Source organism: Festucalex cinctus, chromosome 7 (assembly GCF_051991245.1).
Source record: "Festucalex cinctus isolate MCC-2025b chromosome 7, RoL_Fcin_1.0, whole genome shotgun sequence".
Taxonomy (NCBI): domain Eukaryota; kingdom Metazoa; phylum Chordata; class Actinopteri; order Syngnathiformes; family Syngnathidae; genus Festucalex; species Festucalex cinctus.
Genome location: NC_135417.1, coordinates 22,088,712 through 22,114,169, shown reverse-complemented (window position 1 = coordinate 22,114,169; position 25,458 = coordinate 22,088,712). Strand labels below are relative to the sequence as shown.

At 39.3% G+C, this 25,458-nt stretch overlaps 1 protein-coding gene across 2 annotated transcripts; it reads right to left on the bottom strand.

Annotated features, from left to right (window-relative positions):
- Positions 1-530: 530 nt before the first annotated feature.
- On the bottom strand, positions 531-24,273 carry macf1b (microtubule actin crosslinking factor 1b). Of its 2 annotated transcripts, none has more exons than XM_077527656.1 (40): positions 23,498-24,273; positions 20,714-21,411; positions 20,447-20,503; positions 20,203-20,373; positions 19,455-19,621; positions 19,204-19,363; positions 18,984-19,068; positions 18,134-18,378; positions 17,520-17,639; positions 17,312-17,419; positions 17,019-17,237; positions 15,154-15,357; positions 14,739-14,970; positions 14,372-14,598; positions 14,165-14,287; positions 13,985-14,086; positions 13,802-13,903; positions 12,717-12,881; positions 12,477-12,632; positions 11,211-11,408; positions 9,353-9,481; positions 9,099-9,269; positions 8,870-9,025; positions 8,572-8,778; positions 8,346-8,465; positions 8,090-8,259; positions 7,855-8,014; positions 7,364-7,558; positions 6,231-6,356; positions 5,868-6,011; positions 5,585-5,773; positions 5,365-5,479; positions 5,117-5,283; positions 4,835-4,997; positions 4,267-4,421; positions 4,121-4,195; positions 3,919-4,036; positions 2,565-2,710; positions 2,316-2,436; positions 531-2,193 (listed from the first exon to the last, which is right to left on the bottom strand). In XM_077527656.1, exons 2-40 carry the CDS (start codon positions 21,329-21,331, stop codon positions 2,165-2,167), a joined length of 6,315 nt encoding a protein of 2,104 aa, XP_077383782.1. In that variant the 5' UTR covers positions 21,332-21,411; positions 23,498-24,273; the 3' UTR covers positions 531-2,164. The 2 variants fall into 2 exon arrangements, with proteins under 2 accessions (XP_077383782.1, XP_077383783.1); XM_077527657.1 differs by having other exon boundaries at positions 20,840-21,411.
- Positions 24,274-25,458: the final 1,185 nt, after the last annotated feature.

Here is a 25,458-nt window from a genome sequence, read left to right as displayed (position 1 = left end):
AACAACAGATTAAGAACTTTCTTTTGAAGGGCTAAGGGTTGTTCTAGTACAATTTTCCAATTCAGTGTCTCATATAATGTGCATGAGCCAAAGAGGTCACAGGCTAGCTATCATATACTTGTTTTGATAAGACATAACAGCAGGGTGTTGTGATCTCCGGTTATGGTCAGTACTTTCAGAGAACAATACACTGCTTTCTTTTTGAAAACGGTTGACTTGTGTGTTTAAAGCAGTAGGATTGTGTTTTCAGCTCCGTTTGTGGAAAGATTAGGATTTTATTTATTTATTTATTTATTTTTTTACAGGTGGAAAGCAAACTGCGCTGAGGATCAGATAAAATGTCTGCAAAGAGTTGATCATAATATAATATACACAATAGAGGTATATGCATGCATGTACATGCAAAACATGACAACACCCCCAACAAAACATACTTGTATTTGTGGAAAAAAAACCCCACCAGAATCAGTAAATTACTTGCTATGTGCTTGTTTGAGAGAATCTTACAGGCACAATAATCCCAACCAATATTCAAATTTTGTAACAAATGATGCATTTATTGGGTACATATAAACAGAAAATGATTAGTGACCTTAATCGAATGGTCGCCAAATTTGGAGATCAAAATGAGTGCTGGGTACAGAAGCATGTACAGGAGATTAAGTTAAGGGTGCATAGTAATCAAATTGAAATCTTGTTCCCCCCACAGTACACCATAATACAAACAAATTGAGGCCAAAAAGGACTTTCGGATATAAAGGAGTATTTCAAGCTGCAAAAATATTTAATTTACAACTGCATAGACCAAATGCAATCCTAGAGTATTTCAACTGCTGTCTGTAATGTCAAATCTGAAAAAAAATGAAAAAATAATGGCACATTTTTGCTGAGTATTATCAAATGTTGCAAAGAGGTATGGCATTACCACTGACCGGTTTAGTGACAGTTCCCAAAGAGAAATTTCATTTCATTTCATTTCATGTGTGGCATCGCCCATGTTTCGCATTCTGTAATAAGCAATAAAACACTGGCTGCAATTTTGTTTTTGCGTATGTTTTGACGATAAGAGACATTCCACATCATAGAAAGAAAAACAAGATGCACTTTTGGTACAAGTTGCTGGCTCGACAAGCAGAAAGAAATACTGCAAATTCTAAAGTCTGTATTGTTGAAAAAGACTACTTGATGTACAAAAACATTAGTTTCAGATACTAACATGTACTACGACATTTCTTGCATATAAATCGAACTGTAATGTGGTCAGACAGAAAGTGCTTAATATGTGAAGAAAATGAAAACCCTTCCTGCAATAAAAAGGAAATATCAGATCTACACTTTCATAGCAATATTCCATAAAAATCCATCAAAACCAAACTGGACAAAAATAATCGGTTTGTCAAAATGTCATTGCATTGTTGGATACAACATTTTCAATGATCAAACTATCTTAAAACGGCAGAGCATTAAAATAATGCACAATCGCTTAAACACACAGTAGCAGAAACTGTAAAAGATGCAAAAGTGTGGCCCTGCCAACAATATCATCTTCGCAGCAAAAAAAAAGCAATTCACATACTGAAGTCTCGCAAACTCATAGTAGTTTTGGTATTTGTGTTTTTGGATACTCAGTGAGCAACACAAAGTGAGCGCACTTTTTTTTTTTTCCATGTCATTCCCTTTCTATACAAATGCTCTTGCCCGAGCATTCATTTACACTATTAAAGATAACCATGCAATTACTACATAGCAGTTCACATTTTCTGATTCCGACAATATTAAAATCAGAAAGTAATGCTAACAAGGGACAAAAACAGTGTATCAAGCTACCATGCATTCAGTTTTCATGCATGCAAAATCTTTACAAAACTACTCTGTATGCAATTATATTTTTGCATGTGAATTGGAACTGGGGAATGAAAAATTTGGATTCTTCACACAAGAGAGTTTCAATGTCTTTCCTTTCTAACACACCCCAAAGCTACAGACCTTTCCCTCTCTCTCTCTTTTTTTAACCTTTATAGTAGCTTCTCTTCAGGGTCTGCTTTTTGTGTTTTCGTTTAGAGCCCTTCAAAATTCCTACTTATCAGTTATCACTGTGTCTGTCATTCAGGGCCATAAGGCTGTTTGGATTTAGTGCACACATGGAGCTTGGAGGCAGAGGCAATCATGTGGGAAGCAGACTCTCAGCTTCTTCTAGAGGGTGAAAGAAGAATGAAAACAAAGCGATATACTGTAAATACAGTGAATGATCTATAAACTGCATTAGCTACCATACATCAACTTGACACTTCATATAACTGTGGTGATTGCCTGACCTGAAGGCGATAGAGAGTTGTGCCCCTCTGTTGTGACAAACAGGAGTTCAGATCCCAATGCGGCAATGGAACTTCGTGGACGAATGCAACGGTCGCCTGAAAAACTTCGGCGCAGTAAAGCCTGAAAAGCAAGGCGAGTTGCTAGTCAGCTGTTATTGGTAAAATCATGTATGATAGTATATCTAAATATGCAGGGGAGTAGACTTCAAAGCAAAGGTGGCAAAGGTTTGAGTAGGAGTAATAGCTTGCCTTGCGTGTCATGGGGCTAGTGGGGGCGGAGGCACTGCTGTAGAGACTGAGGCTTGAGTTGGACCTGCTGACAGTCAAACCTTTGGAGGTGCTCCCCGTGGGAGACAAGTACTTCTCCTTGATCTTCAGATTGGTCCGACCTTTTACTGTTGGCAAAAGAGAAGTTTTCACAACCTAGTCAAAGTGTTTCTTTTATTTTATAATAGCAATTCATCAAAATATAGCCGGATGTCGGTATGTGAACACTAGACCAATTTGTTGTTACCCAACAAATGACAAAATTAATGAGAAGCAAAATAGACTGAAACTCAACTAATAACAATCAGTATTGCTTTTGTATTATGGTCCATAAAAATAAAAAAAAACTAATGAAACTGGCCTGGACCATACATCTTGTTAATTTAAAGGGATACTTTACTTATTTAGCTATTTTTGGCAGTCAAACATTAATATATTGCCTATAATAAATTTGATATTTTCATTATTTTTCATATACAATTAGTACCTTTAAAAACACTTTTTGCAACTTGCTGTCAACTGAAAATGACATCACAAGGGCTCAGGTAACCAATCACAGCTCAGCTTGTGAATGTCACATGACCAAACTTAGAAAATAGATGAGCTGTGATTGGTTACCTGAGCCCTTGTGATGTCATTTTCAGTCGACAGCAAGTTGCAAAATGTGTTTTAAAGGTACTAATTGTACTTGAAAAATAATGAAAGTCTCAAATTAATTACAGACAAAATATTAACTTCTTTTTGCTATAATGGGCTAAATAAGTGAAGTATCTCTTGAAGATTTTGTTGGTGCATTGACCATTTTGCTTTTGAGTGGTTGAAAGTAAACATCCATCCATCCATCCATTTTCTTGACCGCTTATTCCTCACAAGGGTCGCGGGGGCTGCTGGCGCCTATCTCAGCTGGCTCTGGGCAGTAGGCGGGGGACACCCTGGACTGGTTGCCAACCAATCGCAGTGAAAGTAAACATATATTCATAATTGACTTAGTTATCACACTTTAAGTGCAGAGCCCATTTTGGTCTATTAAAAAAAATAAAAAATAATACACTCTCGGTTAAGCTACAACCCCACACTCCCAACCAACAGTTTCCACTCTTCTAAACTCATTATGCTTAATAAATTAAGATTTTAAAATACAAAATATAAAACAAATATACCGAGAGAACACTGTATTCTCATATTGTTGCCATTTGAATGGATGAATGAATGAATGAATGAATTTGTTTATTTTTAAAAATGCATTTGTTATTTTTATTGACACATTTTGTCATCCAACAATGTCCTTGATGTAAAAATGCTATTGCTACAAGTCCAGTTTTTGTATTGACGTTACCTCTGCAGGGATCATTCTTCACCAGGAACTCATCTAGAGCAGTCCAGCCTCCTCCCACTCTGACCATCAGTGTACTCCGCAACATACGAACCATGCGCAACAGTTGGGAATCTCCAAACTGCACACAATGGAAAATTTGCAATGACAATGCATTGTGGAAATATTGTTTGTAAGCAAATATAAAGTCCAAACGAAAACTCACTCTGTATCTGTTGGCACTGATCTGCTCCACTTGAAACCTCTTGGGACAGTTGCATTGTGATACCTGACGGCTCACCTGGAAAAGTGTGGAGAGCCGTTTGTGTAACGCGCGAGTCACGGCAAGTAATTGTTATGCATTGTTTGTACCTCTTCATTGATTTGATCTGCATCCAGAGTTTTCCTGTAAGGATCTCTGCTAGGGTGCAGCGCGCTCACAAACTCATAGTAATCAATGAAACCATCACTGTTCATGTCAAAGATGGTTGCCACTGCGTTCATCTCCAGCGAGTTGGTGGGGAATTCTGCAGTGACGAGGAGTTGCTCAGAGTTAAGACATAACTGTATTGTATCTGGTGTACTAAGGAAACTAGGATCTTGATGCATCATTGATCCGTACAGGGGAGACGGGGAAATAGTAAAATAACAACAATATAATAAAATACACTACAGAAAAAAACTTTACGGGCATGATGTCTGTGACAATGCTGCACATGAGTCTAAACATTGTTGCATTTAATATCAAAGATAATTTTTAAATGTCGTTCTGAAGGGTATGTATTTTTTTATTACATACTTTAATAAATAGTAGTTATAAACAGAGAGAATTTTGTTAAGGTTTCTGTGCTTTAAACTGCATCACATTTACTGGTCATTTGTCATTTAAATCAGGTAAGGAATTTGTTTCACATTTCCACAAAACGACAAAAGGTCTTACTAGAAGCCAGGACATAGTCGATGAACTCTTTCTGGCTGATGCGGCCATCCTGATCCCGGTCAATGTTGCGGAATACATCTAGAATGCGAGACTTCAAATGGCTGATCCATTGAATGTAACGTTTTCGCCAAATATTGAAGTCAAAGTTGGCAAATTCTTCGATCTGTATTTAAAAAAGCAGAAATGTAGGGCTTACATAAAAATACATGCATACACATTGTACTCTTCTAACAGTGGAATTGTTTCAAAATGACATCTTTAAAAAAATAAATATAAAATAACCTCTTTGAGTTTTTGCTGGTGTTGTTCGAGATGTTTTTGTCTTGCTAGCGCAAGTAGCCAAAGCTTCTGCCACTGACTGACCAGCTGACTGAGCTGTGGGGTGTGGGGTTCGAGATGCTCCAGGGGGAGTGGTGCTGGAGGCTGCAACTTCAGAGTGCTCCGCCTCTCTGTATACACAAAGAGTGGAGGTCGAATATCAGTTCGATCAAGTCAATACTTCAAAAGCACATTAAAACTTGTGTCCTTACTCGTGATTGGCCGTTTGCTGGGGGAAACTTGCAGTTTAGAAACACACTTATGTTTGCAGGATTTTGTTGCATGTTCAACTTCTGGCAACTTCTTATTTAGCTCCTCCATGAATACCTGCAGGAAGAAATACATCACATTTAGCAAAGTTCTGCCATGTGTGGTAAAGATCACACTGGAATCTGCAGATCAGATTAAGCACACTTCGAAAGTGAAACATACACAGTGCTGCTCAATAAGTTCTTGGTTCTGCTCTGTGTTTTCAGGTACGGGTTCTTCATCTCGGATGCTGAGAGCTTCTTGTGCGGAGGAGATCCACTCCAACAACCTCTGGACTTCCTCTCTCTTCTCCTCCAGTAAACCTAAACTGGTCTGAATCCTTAACTCTTGTTGCTGGGCCCATGTCAGAACCTATCTCGGAAAACCACAAAAGGAACCTCTTCTGATGAATACTGCAGCTAAATCATTTAATTGATCTAACCCTAATCGACACACAATCGCTCACCTCCTCATAGCGGGTCTTGGTGACACCCATCCAGGACTTGAGCGTTATTATTGAGTCTGGGTGACAAGAGGAGAGAATCTTTTCACCCAGACACTGGATATTCTCTAACTCTGCTGCCTGAGTTTTTAAAGTAAACATTGTCTCCTGTGGATAAGGAAGTAAAAAAAAAAAAACATTTAATGTAATCAATTATTCAATGACCTTCTAATACATATGTTCTTGGGTGAGGAACATCCACATTGCCAGACTGGCTGCCCTTGAGCATGTTATTAAATCCTAATCAGACTTGTTCCGTGGCCCTGACCTCACCCCACATTTGACCTTCTCACATGTTTTCAGCACACTAGTGTAAACGGACCTTACCTGATTTTGTTGGTGGAAGGCAAGCAAACTTTCCTCTTCCTCTGGTATGACTCCATATTTAAAAAGCCTCTCCACCTCACTGAGACGCTCCATGAAAGAGTGGACAAGGCCATCAAATTTCTCAGCCTCAAGAGAACAAAGATTAAGATATGATAGTTAGCATGATCAACTTTTCTGAAATAAACAGAAATTTCTCAATCAATTGTAACGCATCATATAAAAATGCGATTTTGGTGGATTTGATTGAAGCACAGGCAGATAGATTTGGTGCTCCATGGATGTGTGTGGCGGATGTCATCGTATTTCATTCAGAAATGTAATCAAAGTGTGGGACAATCCTTCTGTATCATTGTAGCCTTATCATGTGTTACAACCATGGGCAGGTCACACGTGGACACACGATCGTGTCTCCAATTGCCCAAGTCAAATGTACAGCCGACGACATCATCCCTAAATTTACCTAAATAAATGTGCTTTGTGTGCACTAATATTATGCAAGGACCGCTGCAGGTCAATTTCTGTTTCAGCAATGTCAAGCACTGTGTGCTATTTGACCGCCCTGATTTGAAAGAAATTGAGGTCAGCCACTTCAATTTCATGGGAGTCTGCGCTAAGCAAAATACAAAAAGAAAAGAAACTCCACCCACATTGAGACCACACTTTGTGCTAGACTTGAGCTGGGCACGAAAATAGGGCCCAAACAGTTCAACTTACAAATTGTATTTCACATACCATAATGTTATGGGTGAATGTGAGGATTTGTAAAGCACTTTGAGCTAGGGATGTAACAATAACTGCAATATCGTGATATCGCGATATTAAAAGCAGCAGATCTGTTAATTTCGATTTGCGCAATTCTAGCACCCTCTGGTGGCTATTTTTTTTTTTTTTTTTTTAGCTCATTTTAATTTCCATGCCACATGTTTTGGCCCTTTTATGTTCAAATCCACGCTAATCGTCACAATATCGTGATACTTATCATATTGTGAGCTTCATATCATGATAATATTGTATCGTGATGTTTGGATATTGTTTCATCCCTGCTTTCAGGACTATATGGTGTAGATAAAAGCGCTATACAATATTCATAAGTGCACTCCATTTACCATGAATACTATACTTGAACTACATACCTGCTGAAGTGCAGCCTCGAGTCTGTCCTGTTTTCCGACCGACAGCTTGCAAACCACCTCCCACCGGCCCTCCAGTTCATCCATTTGCTCCTGCAGCCAGTGGGAATCAGCAGTGCTGCTCCTGGTCAGGTCCTTTACAGAGCGCTTCAGGGTCTTGATGCACCCTGCTCGCTTACCCAGCTCCTTTTGAAATGCCTTTGCGGGAAAAACAAAACAACTTGCAGAATTGTGACGCTAACACAGTACATGCAAAGCCTGTGCAATATAAAGTGATATACAGCATCATTATTTGAATGAAAGTGTTGACTAATAGTTGCAACTCAGCATTAATTCCAAATTAGTTCTCACAGGTCTAAAGAATCACAAAGAACAGAATGAAAATATGTTCAGCAGAACAAAGAAAGAAAAACGAAAATTCTTGTCAATGCTGTATGTTTTGCAGAAAATGTAACTTGACATAGTAATGTATAAATTGTGTTTGGATGCCATACCTTATGTTTGTCTATCAGATTGTTGACCATGTCCTTGTCTCCACTGACAGGAACGTCCTCAGCTAAGTGGGGCTCAGCTCTATAAAGCCAGTCATTCAGTGCTTGAAGAGCATCTGTGAACCTTCCTGAGAACAGCAAAGCTTCCTCCAGCTTGTGTTGTCTGCAAGACGGAAAAACATAAGCAACTTTTAGTGGGAATGAATGTTGTCCTGTCAACAACAACAGATCCTGATACCTCTCCATAGACTTTCCACTGATGGTGTCCCACGTGTCTTTCAATTCAGCCATGAGGTTTTCCAGGTGTTGTTGGTCCTGGCCGCTTTGCGCCCTCTCATGAAGTTTGCGGCCACTCTTTAGTGTCGCCTCATACATGGGCCTCTTGGATCTCAGCACTTTCTGGAACTCCTGAAGAAAATGATTGGGAATGGGATCAGTGAACATGCAAAGTAAAAGGGAAAACAAAACAAAACTTTGTTAAACGTGGACTGCACCTTCTGCTCAGTTAGTTGTTGTTTAATCTCCTCATGTGACGCTGCAATCTCTTTATGGTTGTCTAAGGTTTCTTCTACCTCGAACATCCAGTCCACCAGGAGGCGCCAAGATTCATTAAACTGAAATGAAGGTGATGGTGACTGAGTTCAAATATCATGTCAAGTTCCCCAGTTAAGGTAAACGTTAACATGGATGGTGATAGTGAATGTCAAAACTCGTCTATACCTGTTTGGCATTCTTTTTGACCTCCTCCAGCATAATCCCTCTGTCTGAAATACACTGCTGTAGTTTTTTGTAGCGATCCTGGACAGTCATGATGAGGTTATGAATCACGTCACAATCCTCTTTCCTGCTAAGCTCAGCGAGTCTACTGCCAGCACTCTCCACTGTGGTCTTCTTCTCCCCATAACCATTCACTTCATCCACCAGTGTCTTTACAGATACAAACAGGCATTACAAGATGTCATGTTGAAAAAAAAGAAAAAAGAAACCAATATAGTGAAGAGTATATAAAATGACCTACTCTATGATCCTGCAGTTGGTTGTAAATTTTATCCAGAACGAAGCTGGGAGCTGGGAGGAGTCCGATAGACTCCTTACACTTGGACATCTTGGTGAGAAGATCCTGGATGTCACCGTGGAATTCCTTGGCCAGACTCAAACCCTTTGTAAGCTTTGCCTAAAAACAGCAATATGCACTTAATTGTGTAATGATAAAACAGAACAGAAACCAAACTGATAAGTTGAGAAACCTTTCGCTCTTGAACTTTGTTGTACACAGAAGACCACCTTTGTTCTAAGATCGACAGGCTGTGTTCTGTACTGGATCCTGGCACAACATTGCTGCTTTCCAGCATTCTTTGAATGGCATTTTTCACATGTGTGTAGGTGTGAAGCTTCGACTCCATCTCATTGCACAACTCCTGTCGCATGTGTGCAGACAAAGGAAGTAGAAGATTAACTTTGTGCTACTTCAAAGAGTTGTAACTGAGTTTGTGCGTCTCACCAAATGAGCATTGAGCCTCTCCGTGGTTGATTCCGGCATACCCCACATGGATTTGGAAGATGGCAATCTGATGTCTGTGTTGTCCAGCCATTGTAGGAGGTCCTGAATCTCCAATGTAATATCTTGCACCTACAAAAGATGACATGAAATGCATTTTGCCTCTCTCATTACAAAAAGCATAGAAATTGGATGGGTGGAAGTATGAATAGGAGGCCAATTACAGTATACATTGTTGTGCTGTTTGTAAAGCAGCTCACGATGAACATAAAAACAATAATTTGCAACATTTATCTTCAAAGAATGTTTTTTTTTTTTAAACTAGCATGGATTTTTGAGTTACTTTTTTTGCACATCCAAAAATATTTGTCAACTGAACGATAAATTAAATAGTTTACACCTAAATGGTAAATGTAAATAAAAATATTAAATATTGTTAAGTCTAAAGCCTGACTCTACTTTTTAAATTTTACTATGACTTATTTCGATAATATGCAGATTAAAGCTGCTGATAACCGGATGTATCAAAATAAAAGATCGAAGAAGTCAGAGTGTGTAATATCAAATAATTGATTAAAAAATATATATCATTTAGGGATATGGACCCAGGACTCCGGTTCGAGTCCAGGCGCCGGCCTTCCTGGGTGGAGTTTGCATGTTCTCCCCATGCCCGCGTGGGTCTTCTCCGGGTACTCCGGTCTCCTCCCACATTCCAAAAACATGCATGGCAGGTTAATTGGGCGCTCCGAATTGTCCTTAGGTATGCGTGTGAGTGTGGATGGTTGTTTGTCTCTATGTGCCCTGCGATTGGCTGGCAACCAGTCCGGGGTGTCCCCCGACTACTACACAGAGCCAGCTGAGATAGGCGCCAGCACCCCCCGCGACCCTTGTGAGGAATAAGCGGCCAAGAAAATGGATGGATGGATGGATGGATGGATGGATGGATGGATGGATGGATGGATGGATATGGACCCTTGGACATAGATTATGGCGGTAATTACCTGAAAGAACCAACATGTTTGGAGAAACTTTATTTGACCAGTACGGTATTTAAGGAGTTATTGCTAGACCTTCAAACTTCACTAAGTCACAATCACAACATTTTAAGACAGAATTTACAGAAATAAATACATAAACAAATACATAAATACACTAAATAAATGTTGCCGCCAGCCGGAGCGGTCGCCAAATTCCTACTGGCCAACTTTACAGCTGGTATAAAATATTTTCCAATTTAAAGTGAAAATTATCTTTTTCATAGATTGAAATGACATATGTAAGTCTCAGGAAACGAACATTCACACAGCCTAAGTTCTCAGTGAATCACACCTCTTTGGTATTTCCCTGTTCATTCCCAGGTTATTGGTAGCATGTGTGTTAGAAATCAGGACAAATGAATACACACCGATGAAAAATGCAACAGCAAGCCCGTACAGTAGGACTTATGCACAAACAGAAGAATACGGCCCTGAGGGCTATAGGGCCATAAAAACTCCAAGTACATGTCAAATAAAGTTTCTCCAAACATAGTGATTATCAATATAAAGTCCAAGAGTCCAAGGTGCTTTTTATTCATTCTTTAACGCTGCAAACACTGACCTCCTCAAGTTCTTATTTTGCCATTTCCTGTTATCGGCAGTTTGAATTTGCATATATAGCTTCGCACAAATAATTTCAACTTAACAATCAAATATAGATTTAACATTTATATTTAATATTTCGATAAAACATTTGAGTGCAACATTGACTAAGTTGACAAATATTGTTTGAGGCTAAATGGGAGAATATGTTGTTATTTTCTGAGTGAGCCACTTAATAAACGGCATCTCATAATTGTAGCCTTACAAGTGAAAAGCATTACCTGACTGAGTCTGTTCTCTAACTCCAGCTGATAACGTTCAGTTTCACAACGAACAAACTCCCAGCTTTCACCGAGTTGGTCCAAGCGAGACTGAAGACCATGTGCACAGTCCCCGGAGCCAACCTCCAGCAACTCCTTGCCTGCCTGGTTCAGGGACTCCATTGTGCGAACGTGAGACATGACATCATTACGCAAGACCTGTACGAAAAGAAACACAGTTTCATAAGCAAACTGATGGGTTTTGTCTGTTGGTGTGTTTAACTCATTCAAACCCAAGAACGTGTAAATACGCTTTTTTTTTACGCTTTGTCCTTCACTCCCAAAAACGTATTTGTTTTTTTATTTTTTTTTATTTATTTTTTTTATTTTTTTTTTTATGCTAGAGCATACAGAAGGCTTTGATGCAGCTTCTGACATGAAGAGGTGGCTTAAAGCAATGGTAGTTATTACAAAACAACGGCAAGTATAAGAGATCAGCCAGGACCATGTTGCAACAAGCTCTTTTTGACAGTGTTTTCACCAGGAATGTGAATATTGATGAAACTTAGCTATATTCTAATGCTAATTGCTAGTGTTGTTCCGATACTGGTATCGGCAGAGGCGCAGATACTGCATTAAAACAGTGGTATCGGTATCGGTGAGTACTCACAAGTAACATGTCGATACCATTAATTCCAACACTAATATCGGATTTTGGATGCAGCATCTTGTGTCTTGCTCATGCACGACATTCACTAATATGTAATATATTCACTGCATGCCGATCTAAGATATCCTATCGGCCCTTGAATGCTCTGAACCAATGGCAGGACAGCTTTTTCATGTTAGGAAAAAAACAAACAAAAACGTAAGTATCGGTATGGTATCGGCCGATACTGCAAAGCTGTGTATCAGAATTGGTATCGGGCCAAAAAACGGTATCGGAACAACACTACTAATTGCTGCAAAACGGAAACAGTTACAAACATACTTTTTTTTCCTGATGAAAGAAGAGACTTTAATCGTTCTTTTGGTAGGTTCCATGTTTGTATAGCCATAGAACACAATATTCTGTGGGCCTTGTAAAATCAGTCAAAATCCAGTAAAACAGCCGGGAGCGAAAGGGGTTGATTCAGTAAAAATGGATGATTTTTGTGCACATTGTTATTTGTTGAACATAACTTCTGTACATGTATGTTTTCTGTATATCATTCAAGGCTGACTTATGGTTTTACTGTTTGAAACATATTTGCCTGAGTTATTTAAAATCCTTATCTCATCACCAACCTTGTGTTTGGCGAGCTCTATTTCACAAGCCTGCAGGTCGATGCTGATGGGTTTTTTACCCTGCAATTGTTCAGCAGTATGGGCAAGCCATGTGTGCAATTCATCCAGTGTGTTTTGGAACTGCCCCAGACCCAGTAGAGCACACTCCAGTTGATGCTGAAAACCGAAAAGTAAGATGTGAACAGCATGGCCATTCCGAGTTTTATTGGAAAATTCAACTTTAAAATGGCAGAACCTCACCTGTCTGCTGACAGTCTCTGATTCCAAACGGTCCCAACGCAATCGAAAGTCACATAGGGGTGAGACTGAGCATGGACGCTCTGAGCCTGGAGACAATCGGCACACAAAGCGATGGTTTTGGCTTTCTATTTCAATCTTCTTCTGGTACAGTTCTCGCTTAAATTCCTGAGGGAAACAAATACAGAAAATCAACTGGAGATATACAGCTGAGCCCCGCTATTCCCGGGGTATAGGGAATGGGCTGGCCCCCGAATAGCGGAATCTTTGAACAATTGATGACTATTATAATTAGACAAATGTGTCGATGGTCTGTATTTTTTTTCCTTTTAACCCACAAAATTCCCGAATAAGTGGGGATATACAGCTATTTTTTAATTTATAAATTTAAATCTATATATATACACATACACACACACACATATATATATATATATATATATATATATATATATATATATATATATATATATATATATATATATATATATATATATATATATATATATATATATATATATAGGTTAAAGTGGGGGTGGGGGTCAACGAGGGGTGTGCCAAAAAAATCAATTATCATAAGAATTGTGATTCTCATTTAGTATTATTCAGAATTGATTTTAAATGTCCCAGAATCAATTTTGTTTATTTTATTCTGTTTTGCCCTTGTATGTGTGTGCCTTTACTGAGAGCGCTGTTCATGTTGTACATGATTTGGCCACTTAGGGGCAGTGTCGTTCGATATAATTTATACCTTGCTCCATATAGAGTAGCAGTTCCACACACTGTTTTTGTGGGAAAAAAGTACCTTCCTTACAATTCAAAACTTCATAAATGTATTTTTTTTTCATTCTTTACATTTAACGTCTCCATTTGTTATTCTGTCTTACAAACCCGACTGGATCATGAGAATTCTTTGCACATCTATAAATTGAAGTAGAAATCATTGTCAATCAAAAATTGTTCTGAATCGAAAATCCGAATAGAATCGTGAGACAGTCAAAGATTCCTACCCCTAGGGTCCACTATGAATGAATGCTGCTTATAAGGATGATTGTAGCCACAATGATCATGTCATGGTGAATCCTCACCTTGAGTTCACGCAGCTGCTCTTTGACTGATTCCAAGTCAGTTCCAACCATAAATTCTTCAGTTGACCTCAGTTCTGCAGATTTCAACCACTCAAAAAGTCCCTAAAATACAAAATGTGAACCTAATTTTGACGATAAACAAGAGGCACGAATGAACATTAAAATTCATATTCATCTACATACCTGCATAGTGTCTTGATAATCCAGGGCCATTTGCAAGGACTCCTCCAGCTTGTCGTGGCATTCATTCCACAATTTACTTAAATTGTTCCACAAGCAATAAAGCTTAAAAAAGTCAAACACATGGTTGTTTTCATAACATATCATATCATCACAAATGATGAATTTCAATGTATTGCTTACTTCGTCCAGGCTTTTTGTGACATCCGGTTTGTCTGTGTCCCCACATGCTGACATCAGATCCATACCGAGAACACCAAGAGTGTCTAAGTCTCCTTGCAAAGTGTCAATATCCTCCCTGAGTGTCTATTATTAGTCAGAATGAAAGAGATAATTAAGTCAAACTTAGTGTTTTAGAACAATGTGAGGCTTAAGATTTCCCAGGCTAACCTGCATGGTCTCCAAGCTCTGGCGGATTGTTTCAGAGTCTCTCTGGCTTGAATTAAGATCCAAAACTGCCTGCTGTGCATTACTGAGAGCTGCTGTGACATCAGCAACATCACTCCAAAACTTGATGGAAAGATCCAATAGTTTGACTAACCAGCTTTCCCTTTCTTGAACCTGACTTTGTGTCTCACCCAACAGCTGGGAAAGAGTCGAGACTTGCTCCTGGATTGCTAACATAGTCAGGATGTAGAGAAAAAAAATCTTGTTGAGAAGCAGCATTGAGAACAGTACGTGTAGAGTGATGCATGTAATATGGATTAGGTTAACATCATTATCTGTAGAGAAAATACATTCAGGTGATGTTTATCACCTGTACCGATGGACATATCCCCTGCCGCCTGTGTGTTTGCCAGCAAGTCCTGTGCCTGTGTTTTGACACTTGTCAGGCTGAGCTCCAACTTGGAAAGTTCAGACAGCGTGTGCTTGTTGTCATGCAGCTGCTCTTGAATCCTCAAGGTCAGGCACTGAAGAGGTGTTGGAGTTTGGATGCGAGTGTGCAGCCGGTCAAGACTTTCTCTGAGAAGAACCATCCTCTCATTGAGCTGAAGTAACAAGAATGCTTTGATAAGCTCAGATTTGTCAGTCAAACAACCTTGTGCTTGTGGTTGGCATTATCACGGTATGTCGCTTTTTTGTTTTAATATACATAAAATGACACAAATTGAAGTATCAGATGATTGTATTTGCAAGTTCTTACCGGTAATTTGCAAAACGTGTAACCTTACTTGAGTGAATCTGGGTAAGGACTCTTCAAGCAGAACGGCGGTCTCCCTGACACGGTCTCTGATGGCTCTGTGCCGCTCCTCAGCCTCAGTAGCTTTGCGACAAAATCCCTCTCCTTGAATTGGGTTTAGCTCTGACAGGCGTTTTGCCAAAGAGCATAAGCGTGAGATCAAAGGCCGATGTTCAGCTATTGACTCCCTCAGACCCTTAGCATTGGAGGAAAAGAATTAAGTAGTTTAACATCACTGAGTTTAAACTCTTTGGGCCTGATTTTTTTAACGCGTGAGTGTACAAAAATTAGTGCAAAATTGATTGCTCATGGAAACAGAAGATATGAAAGCTGAACTACAATGTGGAAGCTGATCTAATGACTGAGGTGTCAGTCAAATGTGTAAAACTACTGTACAGTTCAGCTTCCGTGTTTTGGGAGCAGTATATGCAAGTATACAGCATTCATTTAGCTCATACAATGTGATTTATCAAACCTGAGACAAATGGTAATGGTTGCTTTTGCATGTCTAAATATGATGAGCATAACAAGGACGAGGAGGCACAAGCAAGACTGAATAGATTTTTTTTCTTCTGCTTTTGTGTTAACATTTTTGAAACACCAAACAAAAATTACTATGACATACTGGCTATTAAAATAATGATCTAAGAGCTGACTTGGATCCAGGCACAAAATGTCACACCACATCACCAATGACAAAACTTCTTTCCACCGTGCATTCCTTGCATTTACAGTATGATGGGCAATGAACATTGTGTAATAAGTTATATTTAGGCTTTAAAATGGTTTGATTTTTGTGAAAACTTGGACAAATTAGTTCTTAAACTTAATGTTGGTTTGCTGTCAACAGTTTTGTGCCATCTTTAAATCGTAATTTTTATACAAAAATAAAATAAATAAAGTGTATAGTTATTTTTGTTTGCTTCAAAAAAATTTTTTTTTTTAAATTTGATTTAAACAATAGCAGTATTTCTTGATGGCTGCTCGCATGAGTTTCACCATCGTCAGAAATGCTTTAGTGCATTAATATATATTCATTTACATTAAAAGTGGAAATAGACTAAATAGTCGGCTAAAAACATTTTTCGTTTTTTACGTCAAAATTTAGCAGTAATAAATTTAATAATAATGCATATATTTGTGGAGACTAGGCTCAAGTTGTGTTTTACAATTTAAAAAATGTGCAGAATTTCACAAGTTACTTCATATTAAAGATTAGATCACTCTTATGATGAAAAGAAAAATGTGCTGAACTATGATGTCTTCCAAATGCAATTATGCCATCTAGTAGCAGAAAAATAACCTCAACACAAATCAATGTCACACTAGTTTTTACAGTAGAGTTTAATTTTAACTGAATTTTATGAATTATGAATTATTGTATCAATGACGAAAAGATGCAGCCATATTTCTATCAACATTTTTTCCCACTTTTATGTTAACAAGAGTATGAAAACTTTGAAAAAAAAAGTCATGCAATTAATTACAATTAAATATTTTAATATATGAAGAAATTGTTCTGTAGATTGGTTTAATTAAAAGACAAATGCACATGTTTTGTGCCCAGTTAAAAATGACATTTTTGTCATCCACCTGGTTAGGAAGCGTGTGGTCCTATGCAGTTCCCCAGGAGCATTGAAGAAAAATTGTGGCCCTTCCATCCTTTTATGTTGTCCATCCCTTTGTTACAGTGAGTGTACATGCTATTTAGCGTCCGTCATAACAATTTGGTTTGTGAACGCAATTTAATATGATCTTCAGAATGTATGGAAAATACAAGGTCAAAAGGGTTTCTTTGTTAAAAAGAATTAAAAGAGTGACCAAATGATGTAATGTGGAGAATAAGACTCCTTTTACCTGTAAAAGATCTTGTTGTCCACGGAATGTTTCAAAGCTAATTGTACTGAGGGACAGCTGGCCAACAAGGCTTTGTGTTTCTTCTAGCCAGGGTGAAACTTCAGCAAGGCCCTCTGAGAACTGAACAACAAGTGACTGTGCATGTTCAAGCTGCAGAACTGCATGGGAATTAGTCGCTGACGTAGTGGCGCATTGTTCCTGTAAGGCATCTAATGGGGTCTGCGGAGAGAGAGATGAAAGGAAATTGAACACATTTTTCATTGAACGTTTTTCATTTACAGCTATGAGATTACCTGCAGATTCCACGCGTCACATTCCTCGCTGTACGTTTGCAAAATTTCCGCTATTTTTACCATCTTCTCAATATTGAACCTGTGTTGAAGAATCTCCACAGCCAAAATCTATTCAGCAGACAAAACACCCCATTTGTTTATGCTCTGATCTAGTAAAATTGCAAATCTCATACAGAACAAATTGAATGCATTGTTCATTGTTCACTACCTTCTGCTCATTGAGTTGTTCTGATATGAGGACTGGATCCAGGTGAACAGTTTTCATCTTTTCAAGTCTTTGTGCTGCGTCCTTAAACCAAGCCACCTCTTTCACGACAGCCTGGTCCATCTATTAAAACATATATTGGAAAAGTGTTCATGAGGTCATAAATAACAATATACACAATTGACCACTAAAGCAGCATTATGTAGTGCACAGAAAAAAAAGAATAAGGAGGCATAGGTGTATAATAGATTATATTATGTATGAAACTAAACAAGTCAACAACAGAAATAATAAAGGTACTGTACAGCTACTAATCTAACAGTGAATTGAGAATGCAGTCTGTTTTGTCTTCACAAAATTCATTCCTAGATTGGATATACTTACTGTACCTACCTCGTATATTAGCATTAGTAATGCTTTAAGTCACAAGATATTTAACTCCACTTGCTTTACCCTAGCATTAAATAATGTCAACAGTGATATGATAATGACAACCACTATTTATTTCTCATTTGCTTAGCTGTCTGTACAGCAATTGACATGATTCCATCAAAGTCAGACAGAGCAAGCTAACAAGGATACTTTAGGTTGTTAACATTTTTAACGCTTGATCTTACTCGTTGTCTTTCAGCTGCACATAGTACTGCATCTCCAGCATGTGTCTGTGCCCCTGCTGCACCCAAGAGTTCTCTCTCAATGCGGCCCAGCCACAGATGGAGGTCCTCCTGGCTGGATGTGCAACGATTTGAGGCTTCCAGAGCCTGCCCCAGCCTTTGGAGTACGTCCACACTACTCAGATTTAACACTGAGCATCGGATACGAAGTCCATCTAATTTCTCCTGCACCTGGTGTTGTTCTTCCTCTGAAATCACAGTCACGCCAGTCATAAGAAAAAGACATTAGTTTTGAAATGTTCATGTGAGATCATCAATGTGGCAGCTGTGACAGACATTTACAAGAAATGAATTACCGGTAATGTTCTTCTGATAGTGTTTGGTGGTATTGAACTTTGTTCATCAAGTTTCGTACCGCCGCTACTGACTTTTACATTAGTTACGTACTTACCGTATGTATTAAAGCTGCTGAATGTAGAAATTTGCCCAACATTATCATTACAACATCCTTTTTATTTGGCCATTTATGACTCAAACATCTTCTACGTAATTAGCAGATTAAACACCTTAGCTCTTCACAACGGGTACTCCTGCAAACCTATCTCTCTGTGTACAGTTTCATTTTTCGGCCACATGTCGCAGTAGTGATTCAAAATTCCATTACCTGCATTGAGCAGCTTCAATGTCTACAATGTGCAATTTGAGGCTTAAACTGCAGGGTGGCAAAAAACATGCATCGTTTGCAGATTTTAATGGTTGTTTTTGCAATGTAAAACAAAAAGGAGGTTTACTGTCACCTTCTGGTCGCCAATCATTAACACATCCAAATGATTTGGGTGGGTGGGACTATTACCTGATATCACTTCCATGACCTCATGACCTGCTTTTTGAACATTTGCAAGCTCAGCAGTTTTAACCCGGATCTCGTCAGCGATGGCCTGAAAAGAAATGACTGTATGTGAAGTTCTCCTTCTCCCAAAATAAAAAAACAACAACAACCAAACAAACAAACAAACAAACAAACACACAAACACACAAACACAATGTCTGGAGGAGAGGACTACATTTCCAACCTTAGCGTTCTCTGTTGCTTCTGAAAGACGCAGCATCACTCTTTCAGCATTACGTAGTTCAGCAAGGGCCTGCTCGACAGATATGAGCCACTGTTGCAGATTGTCGACACCTTCCTGGAAGAGTTGGGCCCTAGGTAGAATGCACTCCAGACTGTCCCTCCTACAAAAAAAAAAAAATAGAGTTAAACATTAAATAAGATGCGTCAAAGCATGTGTGTTGAGGTGTGACATAGCCGGTGAAACTTGTTGACCTTTGATCCGCCTGCCACTGTATGGACTCCCACTTCTGTTTGAGAGCAGAGAGCTTGACCCTAGCTTGCTCCCCCTCCTCTCCTGGGTGGGCCTCCATTAGCCGAGGACCCTCTAACATCATAGTATGCATACTTTTCCGTCGGTCTGTTAGGAGGCGCTGCAGGAGCTAAAACATAAATATTACGCTCAGTGGATAATTTATGACTATATCATAAAAGGACCACGAGGGATTGGTTGTGTCAACAATATTTGGCTCATATGCATGCACTTAACAAAAGGTAAACATGTAAAACGTCACTGTCAACATTTATTTTATACATTTTGACTTCTGACGATCATGTTATCAAATCTACGCTTCTGATCAGATTGATTCATGTTCAAAAGACTGTTCTTGTTTGGTTCTTACAACTTGGTACCTTTTCATCAGTGTGGCCTACTCGGGTGTCAAGTCGCTATTGTTTATTGCCAGGTTGGTTCCACCTCATTGGAAGAGCTCACAATAGCTGAGGTTATAGTGGAAAGGTGAGAAATGTGCCCGTTTGTTCATTCCCCAAGGAAAAGGCAAGCAAAGCATACAAGAGGTCATTGTGGACACAAACTTTGCCCAATCACCCCTGAACAGAGCCATTTTAAAAAAGGGTTCTCACCTTGCCACGCCTTCTGTAACATAACTATTTTGGTGTCTTTCCCTACTGCAGGCAATTTCATATGATAATGGAGTGTGAAATGAGGTGATAAGAAACAAACCTTTTGTTCTTGAAGCTGTGCTTTCACCACTTTGACCTCTGAAGATGGAGGCTTCTGATTTGCTGTGAGCTCTTCTATTTCACACACCCACGTCAGCAAGGCTTCCAGGCTTTGAAGGAAAGTCTCAGAATTGGTAGGTATGTTTCGCAGAGCCAATGTCGACTTGGTTTCCTTTAGAAATATGGAAAAGCAAATGGAAAATGGAAGGCAAAATATGTTCCATTGTGTTGAGGATAAAACATACCTTCCATTTGTCTACACAGGAATCTTGATCTGAGCTTGAGTGCCCATCACTTTGGAGCTGCAATGTAGACAAGATTGCGTAATTCTTTTTCTTTTTTTAAAAATTCATCTTGTAGTTAGACACAGTTTTTGAAGGTCAGAACAAAAACAGTCATTAAGACCAAACATTGCTTTAAAAAAAAGAATGCTAGTTTTGATGACAAAACAAAGGGATGAAATGGATGGAATGATGTGATTTGATAGGGTTAAAAGTGTTTTTTGTATCAACCTCAGCAAGTTCCTGCGCAACTCCATTCAGGACTCGAACAGTTCTTGTGATTATAGGGTCCCCTCCCTTATCTCCTGTAGGATACTCGGTGACTTCCACAATCTCAGTCACAATAGTTTCTGTCACCTCTGTTACTTCTGTCACTTCCCGTGATGCCACCGTCTTCCAGGACCAGGGGCTGCCTTCTCGAGAGTCTCTCCTCTGAAAACTAGTCCTTCTCTCTGCAGCAGTCTTGTCAGGACACGCCAACGGAGATCTGGAAAACTCTGGGGGCACGGTTCTTCTTGTCAGTGTCCCATTGCGTGATGTTTTTAGAGGAGAGGGGGTCCTCTGCCAGGCATTATCCAAAGTACTGCTACTCCTGATTGTGGAGGCAGGGGAGCTGTGGAGAGGTTTGTCAGAAACAGGTGTATGAGCTCCTTCTTCTTCTCTCTTGTGATGAAGTTCTTGTGTCTCCTTTCCTGTCTCCGCCACACTGTCCTTGTTCTTATCCTGCCCATGCTGAGGAGGCTGCCACTCTTTTGGCCGTTGATAGCACTCCTTCATGTAGTCCTCATCAGATCGCACATGCTTGGACTTTTGGCCCAGGCAGCTGGGCCGGCTTATGAGGTTACCCATAATCCTTCAGCCCAGAGGCTAATGAGGTAATAACGGAAGTAAGAGCCCTCAGCCATGCATGTGGAAACTCCTTTAGCTACCTAAAATAAGACAAATGAATCATCATGCAAAAAAGTACTAATTTTTAAGCAGCACTACATTCCACAGCTAAAACGAAACCAGCACTCCACTCTTGGCCAGAGGGAACCCTAGCGAGACACTTGGCTCTGATTTTTGCTGTGCTTTTGTTTTCATTTAGGCCACATACACGCATGCTCATTCTCACTGCTAAAATATTCTGGTCTTACAAATCTATGTGACAGGCTTGTTAAGGGATCCCACTGTCGGCATGAAGAACCAGTGGCAATGATCCAACTTCATTCACTCAGACAAGTTTTAAGAGACCTTTTCTGTTAAAATTGTCATCAGCATATTTTTGACAGAAGATATTGTGGTCACAAGAAACACTGCTGTTTGTTTCCTGAGAGCTCCCTGGTGCAATAGTAACCTCCCCTAAGATGCTTGCTGACCAAAGTGGTAGCTGCATCAACAAATAGACAAATAGATGGTTGGCCAATCAAACAGAAATGAGAATTAAATGTTTAACAGTCTGTAGTTCATGGTTATAGTAGGTATGTATGTTTTTAACTACTCTAGGGTTGCAAACAGTCTGTAGCCATGGAAAATGAGGAATCATTAATTATGACACTGATTTTAAATGTCATTTTCTTCACAAATGTGAAACCACTGACATTCTAGAGGACAGGGCTTTTAACTAAATGAGAGTCTACATATGATGCCTTCATGTGCATTAGTAATTGCCAATCATGTACTGTATGTTTCACCAGACGGCTGATGCTGTCAAGAAATCCACAGGGGAGTACTAAGTCAAATCAGAGAGTGGTCCCAGACAAAGCCCCAGCATCTCGATCAATGATTACCCAGTTAGCTAACATCCCTGCCCACCAGTGAGTCTTAGTGGGGCACAGAGTATCTGTGGCCATATCCACATAGGTTTACAATTCAAGAGAAAGGGTGTGTCGTATTTTATTGTCACATGTAGCCATTTGCTAAATTACTGGTTTGGCTCCACAGTGATCTTATAAAACCATTCATGAAGTACAGTATATAAGCAGATTCATCAATATAGAGCCATGAGAAAAAATAAATAAGAGACAGTATCCTGTTCATTTTAAATGACTAGTATAACTGATCAAAATTAGTTTATACATATATATCAAGGACAACAAAAACAGGTCATTAGAGCTGAATATAAGAGTGGATTGAGACAGTTTCCAAAGATTTTCTTTATCATAACCAATATCATTTCACTAGTTATTCCATGAATATGTTTGGCATTGTACTGTTAAAAAACGGTGCCTTTAAACATTCCAAGTTTTCTTATGTGCCACTTAGTGACTTTATACACTTTTAGTAGCAGCAGACATTATTATTATTTTTAGGGCTGTAACGTGAGGTTAGGATATATAAAATCAATAATGTTGCCTTTCATTGTCCTGTCTTACATTATAATCGAAGCACCCCTTGCCCCTGCATCTGACATGTAAGTAAATGTGACCTAACAACCAGAGTACTACTGATCCATTTCATTCATCTTGTGATGACCTAACCGTCGCATCACTTAAACCTATTTAGAGGTCTCCTTTCATCCAAACCAGTCGGTTCTATGCTCTCAATAGTTATTTCTGGTAAATGAATGAATTCATTAGATAGATGGGATTTTTAATTAGCAGTAGTGTAATATTCATCAATCACACCAATAGAGCACTATGTTGTTTTGACACTCACCGTTAAGTGCGGTGTTGAAAATAGTAATCATTGTAGTGGTCCCTGAACACGCATATAGAAACAACGCATTTACCCCTGGGACTCAAATAACAAAATAAGTCCATAGTTATTCATTGAAAAGTTACCAAATGGATCAACAATGTTCAAAAGTTAATCAGGACTTATTAAGGTCCATGTAATTTTTTTTCATGCAGGGATATTGCAATGTCTGTCCATAGTAATTGCTATTTATTTAAAAATAGCCAAAAGACCAAGTCACCCAAGTGCTTCTTCATGATGTGGATTCCCAGTTCAAGCACTAGCCAGCAACATCCAAACACAAATTTGAATTGAATTCTGGGAGTTTTGGCCTGTTGAGATTACGTGAACTACACTTACCCTATGCCAGGGACCAACAGCATGAGTAAAGGAATCCAGCCAGTCCCCATTCAGCATTCAAACAGGAAAGAAAAAAAGCTTTGTTTGAGCATCCTTTGAGTGGCCTCCCAGTTCCAACATCCCAAACTGAAGACACAAACACATGCATGCTCTCTTGAATGCTCTCAATCACTTCAACACATTTACACATGCTCACCTACAAACACACTTTCTAAACACATGTCCTGATAACTCATGCTTTTCCGTTGCCCACAGTCACAGGGAAACAATGTCCTCCTCCTTTCCCCTCACAGTGCACCCCTCCCCTCAGCTCACTTCTCCTCCCACCGGCTATGCTCTTCTCCCTTTCTTCTTTGTTGTGGGAGCTGTGATAGAGGAATTCCTTCCTTGTTAACGCCGCTGATGGGATAGCGCGCCTAGATGGAGACAATGTATTCCAACGACTCAGTTGAACTCCCACAGTTCCACGCCAAGAGCAGCTTATCCATGGAGGTCAGACTGTGACAGATCCATTTAACAAGATGATGTCATTCTCACCAGCTCTGATGCTGCTCAGGTTGGTCCTGTACCAGGCAGCTGGATGGCAAAGTCCCCGCTTCTACCCTTCCAGCTCCCTCGTTTCACCCAATAACGCCCGTCCTCTGGATCTGAATGCGGCTTAAAAACTCCACGCCGCTGGGTCTTGATTGGGTGGGGGGCAAGAAAAAGAAGAGTTTTCTAAAGGCCCCCGGGCCGCCCTCGAAACATTCACATGTTAAGTGACAGCTGCCTCAGCCCATTCCCCCTTTTGGTGGCGAGGGAGAGACGTGCAGGCTACAAAAGAAGAGACCCACACCCACTCTGATACCCACCCACTCATACAACATCCCAACCCCCTTGCAATGCTCATTCTCCATTCAGAGTCAATTCAGCAGTCTCCTCGGGAGCAAGGAAGGGGACTACTTACTGTAAAACATCTCATATTACTTTTCATCTTGCTTGCAGCCATTGCAATCCTTGCTCAGAAACAAAGAACACAACATAGATACCAACATGATAAGTATTTTATCTGCTTTTGACCTTGAAAAGAAAAAGAAGGATGACAGTTGTGAAATTATATCATGTCTCGTTACAAAATGCTACAATATTTTCTCTGGGAACTACCAATCCAAGTTTACTGTAACAATTCACATAAACACTATTGGATACTGTAAGCAAATCACAGGGCACTTTTACTTTAAGTATAAACAAAATACTAAAATTATTACTGTAAAAAATATGGAACTGAGTTCTGAGCAAGTGTGCATAAGCACACAAGAAGCATACAAATTAGTCACTTCCCAGAAGTTTGTATGCCCTAAATTGTGCCCTCTTTATTTTGTTGCCTCTGTGTTTCTCCAGCCAGCCAAATAATGAACCAAATCAACTGATCCAACTAACACACGCCCACACTCTATCCTACTTAGCAATTCCAATTAACAGACACGCATGCCGATACACGTTTTTCCTACCTAATTCACAAGGTCAATGAGTTGAATGATAGTCTGTTAAAAGTAGGGGTGCCCCGATACAACTTTTTCACTTTTGATACGATACCGATATTGCAGCCAAGTATACTGTTCGGTACTGATATCGACCTGATGCAATATCAGCAGGAATGACATGTTTTTTCTTATTTTTTAGTATAAAATATTAGAAGAGACTTGATCAAGATATACTATTCAAACAAAGAATCGTCAGCAACGGTAAGTATGAGAAAATATGACCCCATTTACTGTATTCCACACCTTTGGGGTACATAGAACTGCTTCTATACGAGTGCTAATATCGCAGATTTTGAATGTAGACCGATATAATCAGATAATAGCTTTTTTTGGCTGATCTCGGTATTGGATCGGGACACACCCCTTAGTTAAATGTTAACTATTAATCTTAACTGTTAATGTTAATGTCAACTTATTTTAATAACGGGACTAATTTAT

What these genes read in the sequence shown, in the direction of transcription:
- macf1b (XM_077527656.1), bottom strand. Translation starts at nt 21,331, where the DNA reads ATGGGTAACCTCATAAGCCGGCCCAGCTGCCTGGGCCAAAAGTCCAAG. An exon ending in CAGAGACTGTCAGCAGACAG is followed by an intron (nt 12,633 to 12,716) that starts GTGAGGTTCTGC and finishes TTCGGTTTTCAG; the next exon opens with CATCAACTGGAGTGTGCTCT. An exon ending in ACCAGCAAAAACTCAAAGAG is followed by an intron (nt 4,998 to 5,116) that starts GTTATTTTATAT and finishes TTTTAAATACAG; the next exon opens with ATCGAAGAATTTGCCAACTT.